This window comes from Pleurodeles waltl, chromosome 6 (genome assembly GCF_031143425.1).
Source record: "Pleurodeles waltl isolate 20211129_DDA chromosome 6, aPleWal1.hap1.20221129, whole genome shotgun sequence".
Lineage (NCBI taxonomy): Eukaryota > Metazoa > Chordata > Amphibia > Caudata > Salamandridae > Pleurodeles > Pleurodeles waltl.
In genome coordinates, this window is record NC_090445.1 from 1,681,910,962 (window position 1) to 1,681,928,149 (window position 17,188).

General features: G+C 41.4%; 1 protein-coding gene across 2 annotated transcripts in view; it reads left to right on the top strand.

The window, feature by feature from the left end:
- NEK6 (NIMA related kinase 6) overlaps nt 1-17,188 on the top strand; it is a 474,385-nt gene that overhangs the window by 195,140 nt on the left and 262,057 nt on the right. For both annotated transcript variants that reach the window (XM_069241715.1, XM_069241716.1), the window contains exon 3: nt 17,005-17,133. In XM_069241715.1, the coding sequence (XP_069097816.1) occupies nt 17,041-17,133 (93 nt within the window). In that variant the 5' untranslated portion in view covers nt 17,005-17,040. The remainder of the gene's footprint in view (nt 1-17,004; nt 17,134-17,188) is intronic.

Below are 17,188 nucleotides of genomic sequence, written 5' to 3' on the forward strand. Positions count from 1 at the left end.
TTTATTGTGGTGCGATGTCTATAAATGAATTCCTGCATTTTCTCCAGCAATCTGTGCTATTTGTTTAGCAAGACTAGTTCCATGCATCCATTATATTTCTCTCCTCTCCATATGTTCTTTAAGCTATATCTCTTCAGTATAATGGTGAAGGTATTGTGGTTGTTCTGAGCCCTCCAGTAGGTCATGATCCTCCTGCGTAGACTCTAGCCCTGCATTGTAGAGGATGCAATCACTGATGGCGAGGAATTTACATTACAAACATTTGAGCTTTGAAGGTGTGATGAAATGGCCACTGGATAGTTAGAATCATGTATAGTAGGTGCAGAAATCCTCTGGGCCTGGCCACTCTTCTCCTTCTTTCAATCTTGGATTTATCATTGGTAGTTCCTGTTGCGTCACGATATTCGCTCGCCTCTCAGTTCTCTGACCATCTCTGGAAACTGTTTTTTTCATTCAGCTTGCATCACTTAATTAGTTATGATGGCACTTTTTTTTTAATGCAAATTTTATGTCAGGGTCGATATCATTGAATATCTGTGCAACCCGGGGATTGCGATAGGAACCATGGCCTTTGAGGTCTAATGTTCTCAAGGAAATCATTGTCGTGAGCGTCAAAGTATTACCGCAAGAAATTGTGGTGAAATATTATTGCTGCTAGGAGGAGGATCTTGGGCAACATGTTGCTCTCTGTGCCCTACAATGTTGTTCACCAGTGGTTCCTCAGTTTTATTATGCAAGTACCAGACAGCACAAACAGTATTTCTGTGAAAGGTAGCGCATAGAGCCTTTCAGATTCTGGCTTTCCAGTGGCTTTCCTAATAAATGTTCCAGAGGGTCTGTCAAGGAAGAACCATAGTTTTAAGAGGATCCTGGGGCTCTAAAGAATGTGGCAGCAACCTCTCTAATGGTTCATTGTGATCAGAGGGAACCACAGACTTTCTGCTGAAGTCCCCAATGGATGCAGCAGGAGCTCTGATGTGGGAGACAACCGCACTTTGCAGTTTCCTTTCATGTCTGTGTAAAGAACGAGAATGTGCAATGATAAAGCCAAGAGGCTACCATTGACAAACTGATTTTATGTAATCTTCAAGGCATGTTGTTACTCAGTTGCCCAATTTCTCTTTATAATCACCCATGGTTTTAACATAATGTGGTTGTTCAGTAAAGTATCTGGTAAGCTGTCTATCAGGTGAGGAAATACGATGCAATCTGCTAATTGCAGCATCACAACATTTGCAATGTGAGCCAACCAGAAGCTGTATGGAAAACAGCAAAATGTGATGTGATTGTAGCAAATCCACATTTTCTGTATTCGCACCCCAGATTTTCCAACGATTTGTGAACCCTGTTTTTGCTAGTTTTTGGATTCTGTACACTTTACTCCAGCTAAACAGTCATTTAGCAGATGTGTTCCTCTTCTAAAATATGTGCTACACACTAAAACTCCCTATTTGGGGTATTTAACATCCCATCTTAAGTGGGATGCAGTGTATGTATATGTTTGTATATTTACACCACCCATATATGTGACAATGACAAAATGTATTTTTACCGGACACCGCTGTGCTGTGGCTAGCCTGTAATTTAAATGCAGTACGGGGACACACGGCAAGAAAATGCCTTTGTCATGTAGGATAAGCCTATTTATATATATATTCATAAGTCACCTTAGAGTGTGCCTTATAAGTTCATATGGCGGGGTACTAAGATATAAAAATAGGACACAGTACATATTGTTGTCATCATGACCTCACGGTGAATAAAACCCAAAAGCTATTTCACTGCTTAGACCTGGCTAAAGATTTCCCTAACAGGCTTAGGTGGGATTATCATTTTAATTTTTCACCTCTGTTTAAGAAAGGGCTAACGCTTCTTCATTGTTATTTCCTGCTAGGTTTTTAAAATTGGACTTTATTGTGAAGTCAGATTTTTGATAGTTTAAGCACAAAAAATCTTTGTAAAAATGCAGTTTAAGCTGAATGGTCCAAAACTGGCTTAAAACCAGTTGTGCCACTCACTTCACTCCCAGATATTGATGATACATGCTTAGCTGGGAGAGTTCATGACTCAGATGAGAATGACTTGGAATGATCAGCTATGGCTTGGATGGTACCTTAGCAAGAATTGGCTATCTGTGAGTGGACAAGGGCAGTTGACAGAACAAAGGGGGGCGTTACAACTACCTCTTTTAACTTGGATATGCTTGGGAGAGCTTATTATATTCATTCCCAAGACCCTCCCAGTTAGCCACTCTCCAGTTACAGTGGGGAGGGGGCAGTTCTGCTTCCTATCACACCGCCACAGCTGGAATACACATCCTTGGCTGGGAGAGTTAACAACTGGCTCAAACGACAACTGTTTGCCTATGGGCCCAAAAAAGCCAGTGGGTGTTAACTGCTGGCCACTTAGTATTGATTGGCTATCTGAGATTGGAAAGGAAAAGTTGGCAAAACAAAAGGTCTTCTTTAGCTGTACCTGTTAACCGGAGATGCCAGAGATGGATTATCATATTCACCCTCAGGACTCTCCTAGACAGTCAGGATCTGGCCAAAGCAGAAAAAAAATCAGTAGTGACCCTTTAAGTCCAGGTATGGCAGTGGCATGGTGGCAGCTAGATCCTGCCATGAAAAAAGAGAGGGTCCTGGGTAACTTTAGAATACAGCAAAAAGGATGTGCTGCAGAAGGAGATGGGAGAATGCAAGAAAATAGTTGGGACTGGGTGGTAGATTTTCTCCAGTCAGTGCCTAGTCCAACAGATAAATCTGACACCTCAATGTCCACCATCTCCCCAGAATATTCCTTGATCTGGAAAGACTCTGAGTATGTAGACCGTGCTGGAAGATGAAGTGTGACTTCTGATTCCTGCTAGAGGAAGAGCATGCAAGCACTCTTGAATCTGGCTAGCACCCAGGAGTTTGAAATGCCCACCAATGGTCAAATGGTTCCCCTCCTGTTCATCTGCTTCGGGGTCACAAAAACCAAAAGGACTCTTGACTCCAAGAGGGCCTCTGAGTTTTGACCACTGACTCCATGTTGCCCTTAGCCTGGCAGCACACCGTCAGATTAGTGACCACCAACTCCATTTTGCCTATTGACTTTATTTTAGCATTAGCCACTGCCACGTTAAAAGCTGCAAGTAGTTTTTCACATTGTACAATGTGCACATGTTTTTATTTTTTGCGTTTTTTCCCACCAAGGGCTTAGGCTGACAAGAATGTACTCAGACAGCAGGGAACCGTCTTGTTTTGAATTGGCACCTTTGGATTGTGGCCAAGTCCTGACGCGTTATTTTCAAAGCTGGCCTAAAGCAATCAGCATTTTTTGGATAAAGCAACTTCTGCAGTGAGAGGGAGGTTCTAAAATGTTCCTCTCTTGTTTGTTCAAAGTATAAGAGGCCGAGACCAGATGGACCGGGGACAGAGAGTGTTTGCAGATCTTAGGCATATCCAGGACGCTGGAGTGTGTCATCCTTCCTGTGAGGATAATTGATTCTGGTGATCTGATGCTCAATAGGCAGGAGATGAAGCAGTTTTGCCCTTGCTCCATTTTGATGCTTATTTTTTAATTCATTATTTGCTTTGCTTTATAATATCGATACATATATTTGCTGTGTATATTGGATGTAGAATCATTTGTACATGTTTTCAATTCATTGCTGTGATCATTTTTAAACGTGTGCTTTCAGCATGCTAATCTCCTTTTAAGAACCTTGGGTAGTGAAATAATAAATGTCTTCTTTGGTGTAAGAAGTCCATTCCAGAGATTTTTGTCAGTGCCTGAGTGTTTCAGCTCGGTCATTAGTGAAGCAAAATACGGCTCAGCTGACTAAAGAGGACTAGACCATGAAGGAGACCAGGCTGGAGAGAGAGCTGGTGCCCAAAGGCCTGTCCCCAGGAGTGAGGGGATGCAGGACTGACCAGAAGAAGCATTACCAGCAGTTGGAGACATAGGGCTTGATTACGACCTTGGTGGATGGGATACTCCGTCACAAATGTGACGGATATCTCGCCCGCCGTTTTACAAGTTCCATAGGATATAATGGAACTTGAAATATGGCGGGCGGGATATCTGTCACGTTTGTGATGGAGTATAACATCCACCAAGGTCATAATCAGGCCCTATGTCTGAAGGTAAACCTTTGACCGGGACAACCTGCTTTGAGTACGCAACCTCCCCTCTATTGAGGTAGACCTGAAAATGCACCTAGACCCAAGTGCACCACAAACTGTTTCTTCCATAGTGCTTGACTTTTTCTTAGCATTTTTTACTTAAATCTTTTTAAAAATCACATCTCTGGATCCCCTTACATTATTTTGATGAAATTGGTGTATTTTTGTTGGTTAAATGTGTCTCTGTTTTATAGGCTTTTGTTTTGTGATTTTTTTACTCTGAAATTGTTAGTTCTGCTTGAACGTAGCTCACATGGGGTGCGGAGGGGCGGGTATTGCTTGCTGATTGTGCCATAACTACCAGAGGCTGGGTAGAGATTCTCTCTCAGAACAGTTTTTTTCACCTTACCAGAGTAGGTTTATTGAGTTGGTAGTGGTTTCCTCCTTCCAAATAATAACCTCAGTTCTGACACGAACAAATTAAGGACTTTACAGGGTCTGACTTTGGATCGTAACAGTGTTTTTTTTATTTTTTTTAGGTAAATTCTGTGGGGGAGTTTTCAACTGGGCAAAGAACAGTTGCTTCCTTTCAACATATTTTCTTTCACTTTGTTTTTCTTTACTATCCATTTTGGCCCTTGACCCTGGTAAAATACCTACTGTGCACACGTAATAGCCGTGCGCAGTGGGATCTGGACACAGAACAGGGTCAGCTCCTGTCGCTATACATTTAAAACTTGTAGGGCATTGTGTGTTCATACAACATCCCAGCCCCAGTGGGGCATTGCTATTCACGCCAGTGGCATACACTGCGCAACTGCTCTCATGTAAGGCTGAGAAGGAGACATTGTGTCGTTTCTTTTATTGTAATTGTTGAATGACTCTATCATTGTCCCTGTTTTTGTAGCAGGAATCCTATATTTTTTGTTCGTAAATGAATACGGGTTTAAAATTTGCATTTTAAGTCATGCCGTTCAAAGACTATTTTTTTTCATGTTCCAATAAACAAATTCACAATTGTTAAATAATGCTATGTTTTCGAACACACAATTGCAACAGATTATGTTTTGGGATAAAATATATTTCTTAAACTGCTTTATAATTCAGTTACGAATGAGACAGAACCAATTCCCACACAAAAGATCTATCTTTTGGCTGAAGAGGAGGGGCATATGTCTCTAGAGCAGTGGCTCCCAACCTTTTGACTTCTGTGGACCCCCACTTTATCATTACTGGAACCAGGGGTTCCCATTGAATCATTATTAGAATCTGGGGACCCCCCTTCACTGACTGCTGGGCCCTAATCTGTCCTATTATTTAATTTTCCAAGCAGTCACGGACACCTGAGGCAGTGCTTAGTTTGTGCTTCTTGCTTCCGGTGCTGAACACCGGCACTAATTATTGAGGGCCGGGGCTTATTCTTCGCCCCCAAACATTTGCTGCGAGCAAAAGACACATATGGGAAAGGAGGAGGAAGAGAAAAAACGAAAAAGTGGCACAACGGGAGAAAGCAGAAAGCTGCAAGAGTGGGCTGAAGGGGCAGGGAGTGGCTGTAAATGGAATGAAGTGGCCCGAGATGGCTTCAGGATTACGCTGCCTCAGTATTACGGTTTCCCACATTTGATTGCAGCAGCCGCGTGTTTAAAAGGAGAGCTTTGAGCACTGGCACCTTGTTATTTACAAATTAAACACTGCCCTGAGGAGGCTTTGCGGACCCCCAGAGGTCCCCGGACCACAGGTTGGGAACCACTGCTCTAGAGTCCATGGGGCTGGTCATTGCTTTTACCCACCATCATTCATGAAAGTTGCCCGAGGCTGCGGAAACTTCACCTGCCGTCACATAGGAATGCCTCGGAGAGGGTCTTGATGAACACTGACTCTAAGATAGAACCAAACTTAGGTAAGCCAGGTCCAGGGTAAACTGATAGGAAGACACAGCTCCGACTTACTGACTGACTGATCACAAACAAGCCACCCCCATGAAGCGTCTGGCTTCTGTTTCAACCCTGTGACTAGTGTGCTGTGATTCTCCCTAACCCACCCTTGTTCCTCGCTAGCCGCCTCCTCGTTAACTGCCCCCCCTCCCCTTCCTGTTACCCGATCCTTTGATACAAGTCCAGTCATCCATCGATGCAAGTTCATTGACTCTCAGCTCTGGTGTCTGGCGGGTCATTGGGAGTGGTGGCCGTGGAAGCCCCCCACTGGCAGGATTGGGGACCAAGAGCTAGAGGGATTACACTAGTGAGCATTTTCACTTGAACTGAGGCTAACTTTATTCACAAGAAATAGAGGGAAGCTTGACAGGTATAAAAATTCTAGAGACGCTGCTTGGCTGCAGGCAGTGTTAAAGGTTTTCGTGTTTGTCAGTCTTGTTTTGGGTTCTCTAAAATGCTGCCAGAGTTCCAAGGTAAGATATTGCTTGTTCTTTATGTAGCTTTAAAGGAAAATGACCCTTTTTATTGTAAAACCATGGTTTTTAAACTCAGTGAGCACTGCACCTAATATGCCAACATGTGGTATAAAAAGACAATATTACGTGGTCGACAGGAAGTACATGAACGTCACATAAGTTTTAACATCTCTATTAAAAATTGAATGATTTACCTCTTGAACGTCGCTGGTCTGAAAATGTGTTTTTTTTAATATACAGCTTAATTAAAACTGCACCGGGTGGGGTTTCATTGTTTACTAACTCTGGTATTAAGCGTCATTCCCCTCTGTCCAGTGGGCAGAACATGCGCCAGCTGGCAGAGGGCACTAACTACAGTTAAATGCCCAGCAAGCGATTATGGGCTTACTCGTAATGCAGGAGCACATGCAGAGGGGAAAGGCAAATGACATCCTTTAATGCCCCGCGCATGTGTTTTTCATGCATTTGGCATCCGTCCCCTTTTGCTACCCAGTCACAGGTAGTGAAACAGGACAGTGTCTGTCCGGCTTCATATTATCATTGAATTTGGAAATTAGAACTGACTTCTGCAGTGTGCCATTGTGCTAAGTGGCTCAGCTCCTCTCAGCATTCCAGACTCTGTGCTATGTCAAGTTACACTCCAGAGCTTGGCCCGATACTGTAAGGAAGTGGCAATATTTAAGATTTCTGTCTGGACAAGACTGTGTGTGACCTGAGAGATTGCTTTGGCTCCCAGTGGTTGTGTTTTTACTCCATTTCCCCTCTTCTTCCTGCCTCCTCTGAAAGGCCACCTAATTGAGTTTGCACTTCCAGGGCCTTCACCTGGGGGTTTGATGTTTAGACTGATAGTGTATCTGGTGGGATCTTCCTGTGAGCCGCCGGTGCATGTTCTGGGATCCCTGACAGGTAGATAGGGGCAGCGACGCGAAGCTTGCGGGAACCTGGCTGTTTAGGTGTCTCTTAGCACTTATTTAGTCTTTCTTTTCTCTTTCTTCTTGATCCAAGGAGGGAAACCTTTTAAAGTAGGAGATGTGTCTGACTCATGATATGTTGACATCTCAAGCTTTGATGGCCCTAAACCAAACAAGAAGTCCTACTTCCGGGCGAGTCAAACTCGTATCGGACTTCGAAGCCAGACCCAAACAGAGCTCCAGGGAGGATAGGTGCAAAGAGAACAGTGTGCTCCTTACAAAGCAAAGACTTTCTCAACTAAAACAAGCTAATCTCACGCTCTTCACATTGTCCTTGTTTAATGGGAAGCCACCAGTATCACACTAAAAAAAGATTTTATATTGTACCCTATTTTTTTTTTTATTCCTATTCAAATATTATCAAAATAGGTAGGTGTAGAGGAGTTCTTAAAATAAATCTTGGATTTCAGGAAAATGTAATATCTGCGAGTTTGTTGAAGAAGATAAGTAGGTTTCTATGTAGCGCATCATACTCTAGTTTGACTGTCTTCAAGGGAATAATTGTTACTACTGAACAGGCTACCTGTGCACAATTTACTGACCTCGAAATAACTAGGACCTGCACATAACAGCAGATGTCAGCAGGAAGTGTTTAACTTGATGAGCTAAATTGGCTGTTGCTCGAGTTAAGGTAGGTCTGCAACTGTAAAGCATTTTCTTGATTCTTAATTCAGTTTTGCTGATATTTCTCATTCAAGGTATCTGAGACTGAAATGAAGTGTGTCTGTTTACAAATTATAAATTAATGTGTTTGAGTTCTTGGGACTATTGGGAACCCCAGTTGGAAACCTAAAGTGTCCGCAAGAGGCATAGAACTTGGGGGCGAATACAAATTAATCAGGAGCCGCCTATCAACAGTCTTTCATTTAAATTGACATTTGCACTTTATGAGAATCAACACTGAGATTTCTGATATTAGTTCAAAAGCTTTATTTAAATCTTTTGGTATTGCTTTCTTTCTTGAAATTCATCAATTAGTCAATGAAAATGTCAGTACAATACAGAACAAAGCATGAAGTGTGTTCCATATAAGTCCCTGTTCTTGCTAAGGAGAATGTAAGTAAATAAATCTAATAAAACCCATAAAGAGTCCTTAATTCAGATGTGAAGGCATTCCGTATTTTATAAATCATAAGAAGAACTTACTTTAAAGAGAGGTTAAACAAAATCATGGATTCAGAGTAGCTTAGATTGAAGCAGATGCAGTAGTGAGTCTCTCAGAATGAATTTGAGTTGCATCTGCATAGAGTCTGGGTCTGAATGTGCGGGAGCTGAGATTCTCTCTACTCTATATCAGCAGTTGCAACGATTTGTGGCAATAGCCCGGCATCCGGTCCACTCAGGAAATGATGTCATTGTGGGAACATGACACCTTTCGTCAACTAAACAAACTAAACAAAGAGCATCCTAAACATAAGATACAAATATTGTACAATTCACAAATTGGCCATCAGTTCAGATAACTTTCCCATTGCTTCTTTCTGTGAGACAAAACAGCTCAGGGCAAGTGCAGTACATTACTCTGTGAGATCACTCCCTTTCTCATATACTTCTATTTACAAAGAAACATTTCAAAAAGATTAAATTAACGTTTAAATACATAATTATATTTTATGCAGGTCAAATGTGTAAGAATAAAGCACAGCACATCCACGATTCATTCTGTTGTCTCAAAAATGCATTTTCGTTATAAAGACTTACACACTGATGACCATGACTCAGGGCAGAACAAACAAAGATTTGTCAGTGAAGCGAGCTAAATACATGTGACTTTGGAAGCCTTCTGCAAAATCTATGTTTAAATAGAGCTTTTTGTGTTAAATCCTTTGCTTTTACTGTATACATTAGCCATAATAGGTTTTATGTAACTAAATGCTTTCACAAAGGCTTTACTAACCTAAATGCCGTGCTTGAGGATTTTGGTAAATAGGATTCATTTGCTCCTTTTAATTTTCATTAAGGTTTGATCTATGATCACTCATAGGTCACTGTCACTGGTGTGAAGCTCAAAGGAGGCTTTGCTTAAAATGTTATTTTTCATGGAATCACAATTATAGAACATGGTATCAAGTATGATACACACACACACACACACACACACTTACTTACTTATAGGGACTTTTGGCCAGCTCTATTCATACATTGGTCTGTAGTTGTGTTGTTTACTGCTGAGCGGTGTAATTTTTTTTTTTACTCCTAAGATATCATTTCCTACTGAAGGCTCCAGAAGGTATATTGTTTATCAGTTCCCTGTTTACTTTCTGTGTGTTTTTTTTTTTTATCACTGGCTTTGTGACGTCTGAGGCCAGGATCCACAAGGGTGGGCCAGGGGTAGCAGCTGCTTCTACGTAGACACCCTAAATGATGCCCATGGTATAGCCCATCTGTGGTTCCCAGCCCTGCGAGACATAGTATTCCTGTCACCTCTGTATGTATCTGGCTTGGCTGTTCCTGGTAATTTGTTGGCTGGCCCACCTCTACTCTTTTTTTTTTTTTTTTTTTTTTTTTTTTTGTGACATATGTATTTTAGCTTTTGACTGTTCCTAAGTGCATGTATTGTTTCCAGTGCGTGTGTTAATGTGGACAACTTTTCACCCAAAGCATATACTTGCAGAGCTGTTAGTGCTACATTTACATATGTGCTTTGATGTTCAGGACGTTTGGGAACTGATCCACCTCTTTTTAACAAAGTGCGTAAGTAATGTTTACATCTGCCTTTAAATAGTCCCATAGGCTTCCATGAGCATGTTTGTTTGGTAATACAAGGAGTACGGCTCTTACACAATGCTGTTACCATGTCCAAAGTACTTGCCGAGGTTTTAGGTAATCTTTACACCATCACCGAGACCATGGATGGCTTTGGGGTGATATTTCCATCAAGCACATCTGGTTTTTAGAAGGTTATCACGCACTATTTACTTTGTGCACGTGATCATTGCCCACTATGAAAATAACCTGGGACTAGGCAGTAAAAGCCTATCAAGAACCTGTGTGGACATTTGACTATCATTAGACTAAACATCAGGAAATGCTTTTTTGGTACATTCATATGTGTGCAGTTATAATCCTGTTAAGTCCCACCTATGGGCACACATATGGGCACCATCACCTTCTTACCTGACCCAAACCCATACAGCCGGCTCTGATGGCACTTGGACAAGACCTCTTTGTCACAACCGCGCATGGACCAAGGACATGTGACAAAACGATAGGCACTGATGGCTGAGCACAGACTTCCCTTAAAGCTCTGCGGAGGGCGCTGGTAATCTAAAGAAACTGAGGCTTTTTACTATAGAGCACTACTGTCTAGACCTCAGTGTGAAGTCTGTTGTACTATTTGTCTCTCCAGCGCCAAGACGCCTACGGGTAGTTGCACGCTTTTTAATTTTTTTTCATTCATTCATACATATAATGTTGGACGACTAGAAGTCTTCTGTTTGCAAACTGTGGTACGATGTTGCGGACTATTGATGTCTAAAGTTAATTACTACACAAATAAAAAAAAGTGTTACATTTTGACACAATGTTCACATCAAGCGCCTAAGCATGTCCTCATATGTGTAAAAACAATGCGGTGCACAGACACTGCGCAAAGAACCCTTGCCCTCAGTAGTAGCAACATAATGAGTACATCATTCTGAGCCCGATGTAAACATTGTGCGAGTGTACCACAACTCATTTGTGGTCCAACTCTAATCCATTGGTGACTGTAATTCAGTGTTAAAAAGCCTAGAACAGGTTTTGTGTATCCACAGAGGATCATCAGCGGCACCAGGTAAACATCACCTGTAAACCTTCCACATATTTCAATACCTGGTCAAATTATTATCCCAGAGCCCTACACGATGACGCAAACAGCGTAAGGATGACCTAAAACCAATGCAAGTCTTTAGGGACGCCAACAGCGTTAGTCAAAAGCTGAGCCTGCTCATGAAAGTCTTTGAAAATATTTAGCTGCTCCATATGTATACTGCTGGTGCTCCCTTTAAAATATAAAAAGAAACTGACAGCAGTGTAGACACATTTTCTAACCAGTGTCAAAAATAAGGATGCAACACAAAAAATGCTGTACCTGTGCAAGTACAATTTTGCACCACTAACTAACCTTTCAAAATCTTTACTTATACTTACAGTTACAATTTTTCCTACCTTCAATTTTTATAAACCATATATATATATATATATATATATATATATATATATATATATATATATATATAAAACATTACTTTTACTGTATTATTAAAACACATTTTTCAAAATAAATATGCTGTTATAGCTGATGTTGCATAGCATTAGCAAAACAAGCACTGGTAAAGCCGTCCGAAAGGAGAGACCTACTGGCTATGCCAGTGCTCGTTCCAAATGTATATACCATCTTTCTTCACTTCTGCCCCTTTCACTTCTTTACATTTTCATTTCCAAGCAGATTCTCGGTCATACATTTATGATTGAGAGTGTACATGAAATGGAAAGGGTGGAAGAATCAGAAGTGACGTAAAGCTCCTAAACAAAGTTCATATTTAGCAGAGTTAGACAAATCTTTTAGGCGTGTATACCTGTGCTATCTGCTCAGTACTGAGAGACCTTATAGACTCAATAAGCAGAGATGGTACATCATTCGGACGTATTCAGTAGGAGTGGTACCGTAACAAAACAAGCATTTGCAATGCAATGGGTCACGCATTTGCTCGAGTTGGAGCTATTAGCGTTGTAAATTCCTAACTGGACTTTTCTTGCCATATAAATTGAAAGTGAAAAGTAAAACAGTTGACATAAGCGAGCCAATTCAAAGCGCCATGGCCGCCATGAGCGTGAGGTTGAAGGAGAGACCCAAAAGGAAAAAGAAGTTTGCTTGCAGTCAAACAAATCAGCAAATGTGCAATAATCCATGTAACAGGGTTGATGTCCAACACCTCAACAAAACCACCCCAAGGAGGGACAAACGTAAAGCTATTACCAATGATAACAAAGGATTTTTGAAAGGCAACCCCTTGAATGAGTGATAGTGATGGGCGTGGTAAAAAGCCCACAGATAGATTACAACAGGCCAGGGCGCTTGCACACTCGACCTAAAAATACAGGAAATGACTATGAACAAGTAAAAAAAAAATCCTTCTCAGAAGGTAGCCTCTGATACCACTGAAAAAGTTCAGCAGTGAGTGTACCAAATATATTCTTATTAATGTTTTATCACCGATATGTATTTATGACACTGTAGTAAATCTTAAATGTGGGCCAATAGCACATGGTATTTCGATCAACTATACTTATGAATATACATTTACTACTATCGTACAGGGGTCAAACTGTACCAAATCTATTATGACTTGTTTCTCAAATCTTATATGTCTGTACAAATCTGAAAAGCCTGTATTTAGTCTTAAAACATCTTTTACTATCAAATACAGTCTTTTTAGCTTTGTGCATTGGGCCCCAATGGTGTGTCATCTGTGATGTTACCTCAAAGCAGACATTTCTTTTCACAGGCTAATTCCAGGCTGCAGCTTCTCTTAAAAATAGAGCTAGACAAACGGGTGATTGAATCAGGGGAGAAAATTACCCATAGGCTGTGCAACAGATGTTAAATAAATCATAATCTCACACCATTCACGCCTACGACTAAACACATTGTACGGTGGCTTAACAAAACTTAAGGGGGCCCCACTACAAAGTACCTGTCGGGGGGGTCCAGCTCAAACCTGGACCCAGTGTGGGTCTTGCCACCCGTGCACAGTGTACTGTGCTAGGGGGCCTCCTGGACCTCACCCCCCACCCCACCCACACCGCAAGGGCTGCTGGGTCCTTTGTTACACCACTGCCATTGGAATTTGAGGTTTAGGGGTCAGCTGCATTGTGTAGTAGAATTGTGAGACATGATGGTAGCAGTTCCCAGGAGGGTACAAGGATTGTTTGATTGAATCAGCACTTATGACAGTTAATAACCTTGTCAGTAGTAGTTTTTTTTAACATGTATACCTGTGCTCTCTGTTGTATTAATTCAGGTGCCTGCCTGTAATTAGACACATGAAACATGTTCATATTTTCCTAGAAATGGATAGTTGATATTTTCTACAAATGTGTAGTTGCTGTTGATTTCTAGTGAACGTGGTTTTGGATTAATCAAGTTGTATTAAGAAGTGTGTTAGCATATTTGCATTTGGTTTGTCCGACTTTTGCTGAATGAAAACCTTACTATTGGACGGTGGTCCTTAACCTATGGTCCGAGGGGCCACTGGTGTCCACAAGGCCTTCTCAGGGGGTCCATGGCTGCTTTACACGACCGCTTTACAAAATTAAATACTAAAATCAATAAAATAAAATTAATTAAGTATATTCAAATAAAAAACTAAATTGAAAAAAAAAAAAAAAAAAAAACATTTTCTATATTTGATTGTGAATTAAACAGTATATCTTAGTATTTGGAGATTTGTTTGGTGTTTACTTGTCTTTGTATTTTTTTATGTATTGTTTAGGGTTTCAAATCATAGAAGGTGCATAGACTGGGAGCCCCCGGTTTCCAATAATGACTCAGTGGGGGGTCCCTAGATTTCAGTAATGATTCACTGAGGTCCACAGAAGTGAAAAGGTTAAGAACCACTGCTTTAAGCTCCTCTTTGAGGAGGACAGACGCGGCTCCTCCGCTAGGGCGGAGGTGCATCGCCCCCCAGCTAGCAGCAGTAGCTGCAAATCTTTTACTACAAAACGATAATAAACTATGTTTATTATCGTTTTGTAGTAAAAGGGGTGGGGCCACGGACTGTGACGAGCACTGAGGGGGCCGTCTCGGGCTGGCCAAGCACACATGCGCACTGTGCTCTCCCCAGCCCGGCACTGGGTTGCCGGGCTGGAGAGAGCATGCACAGGCTCCAGTCTGCCTGGGAGCGCCCTGGTTTGGCGCTCCCAGACAATCCTAACGCTGCTCTGAGCAGCGTCAGGATTGGCCGCAGGGCAGGCTGGGAGCCTGTGCCTGCAGCAGAGGAGCGTCGCGGTGGTGGCAGCAGCGGTGACGATGCAGGTAAGTGTTTATTCTTTTTTTGTTAATTCCAGCAGCTGGAAGAGAAGACCCTCGAGGAGCCCTATTTTCCTTCTCTAGTTCACTCTGTGCCCTTCCCTAAACCTCTCTGCAGCAAATCAGAAGCTGTTGAGCGTCGAAGGGTTGGGCCAGTGGGGCGTACTTTAAAGTGAGTCCAATAGTGGTGATGGGCAAAGGGAAAGTGCAGCCAGAGTTGAGTGCCTGGAAGGTTGTGCATAAGACCAAATATAAAGTGCTTAACCTCAAAATATTTACATAACTAAATACAAAGATTTAACAACACATCTTCAGGAATGGCAACATATACTCTTACGGGGAAAAACAATTTTTTAAACATATGTAATAACAACTGTGATGTTTTCTGTCACACTATTGGTGAGGTCATGAGTATTGCGTTTAGGGTATGAGTTATGGTTTGCCTGGCATGGGTGAAGTTATTGTGTGCTGCCTAACAATAACTTGCCATTTTCAGGACTTGTTTCCTTTACTTAGTAACCATAACTTCACTTTAACTCTGTTTTAAGGCAATTCCTGTTTTATTTCCTGTTTTATAAACACATGTTAATGTTTTATGAAGCCATAAGTTTTTATTAACGTTTTTTCACTGTTATGTATTTATGACACTGTAGTAAATCTTAAATGTGGGCCAATAGCACATGGTATTTCGATCAACTATACTTATGAAAATACATTTACTACCATAGTACAAGGGTCAAATTGCATATTACCACGCTATAGCGCAATTGAGAAAAATACTGTTTACTTCCTCACAGATTGCATGTTAACGGGGCTTAACACATGGAAACGGGTCTCCTAATAATCACCAGGACAAATCTTTATAATAAAAAAGTTAATCATATTTGGGTTTGGCATGGGAAATTCTGTGCAGATTTGTCAAGCGGGGGGCAAAAAAATGAGAGTTGGGAGTCAAAAAGGTGGCATTTCCCAATTTAACTCCCATGGGATTCTTTGCTCAATGATTCAGAAAAAATGGCTGAAAAAAATTACACCAAACATCATAAAAAGGTAGAACTTTAGTCAATGACGTGTCTTTGCTTGGTTTGGTGTAAATCTGTTTAGTAGTTTTCAAGTATATTGTATGAATGTGTTTTTGGGTGGGCTTGAAAGGGTTAAAAGCTGGATTTTTCTGGACCAAGGATTTACATATACTTCCTGCATTAACTAATTCATGGAAGATTTGCTGGTCAAATAAACAATAAAAAGCTAGGCAATTTGACAACTGAGCTTTCTCTTGTTTCCATTCTGGATGTAGGAATCTGGCTGCAGATTCACAAATCTGCTGTGCTCTGATTGGCTGGTTGTCACAGAAACATTCTCTTGTGGCTGTCATTGCCCAGCGTTGTGCAGCGAGCAACCAGGCCAATGTGGGGAGCCTCAAAAGGACCACCCACTGAAATTGAATCAAATGTTACAAATTATTTTTATTGCCGAGTTTGTGACTCCTTTGATGAATGTGTGACACCTGCACCCCTCCTAGGCCGCTCAGACCCATTTGATGTATCACCTTCCTGTAAAAAAGTAATATAAAACAAATTTAGCACACTAAATAAATAGATCCAGGATTTGTAAAGCGCAGCAAATCACCCGTAAGGGTCTCAAGGCGCTGAATTGTAGGCACGGGGAGATTAAGGGATTTGCCCAGAATCACTGGATGTTGAGCTGATGAGACTCCAACCTGGTTCCCAGCTCTGAAGTCAGACGCCACACCCTCTCCAAGTCAACAGCTTGGACAATGGCTACACATGAGGGTTCGTCATAAGGGGAGGTGGGTCACAGATGAATATATATATAGACGCATGTGCCTTGTCAATCACGGGGTTAACTGAGCAATGTAGGATATACATTCATATTCCACAATTGCCGAGAGACATAGTATTTTTGTCTATTTCGTGTAACCTAATATATATTGTTATGTAAAATTAATAGTGTGAGAAGCAATTATTCGACTGAATTTGAGGCGTTTTCATCTAACTGTTGAAACATTATTTTGATATTTTTTTATTGCCTCAATTTGTGTATCTTGGTTATTTACTAAATGTGAAATGGAGACTTGCATGCGAACGGTATATTGGTCGTACATTCTGTAATTTTTGCATGACTATTTTTTAATGCTTGTTTTGAATTGGAGATAATTAAGTTTAGCTTCGTTTCCTATTAAACTTGGCGCTTTGACCAGAGCAGTTAACATTTTTTTTTTATCCCCTGCTTCCTAATCAGCAAATCATAAACGTAATTAGCTTTGAATTTCTAAGAAATCAATGTTCTAATTGACTGCTAGTAAATATTTACAGTTACGGGCTGCTGCGACCTATTAAAATGTTGACGGGAGAAGTGTTTACGTGTAATTACGATTCTGTCTGGCTTCCGCGTTGATCAGTAGTAATGGCACGTGACGCACGCAGCTCGCGCTTGATCCACGCGACGTTCCATTGATTGCTCGCCTTCCTCTGATTTCAGGATTTTCCCAGGGCATCCATTGATTGGCATGTTACCATGGAAGGACAGCATGCCCACCACCTTCGCCTAGAAGACCAGAACAAGCCGCGGTGCAAGCAGCAAGGCCAAGAGTACCAGCAGGACACGCAGGTGAGCTCCTGGTTATGGCTGAATGTCCTTTGGCAGAGTTAGTATTTAATGTATG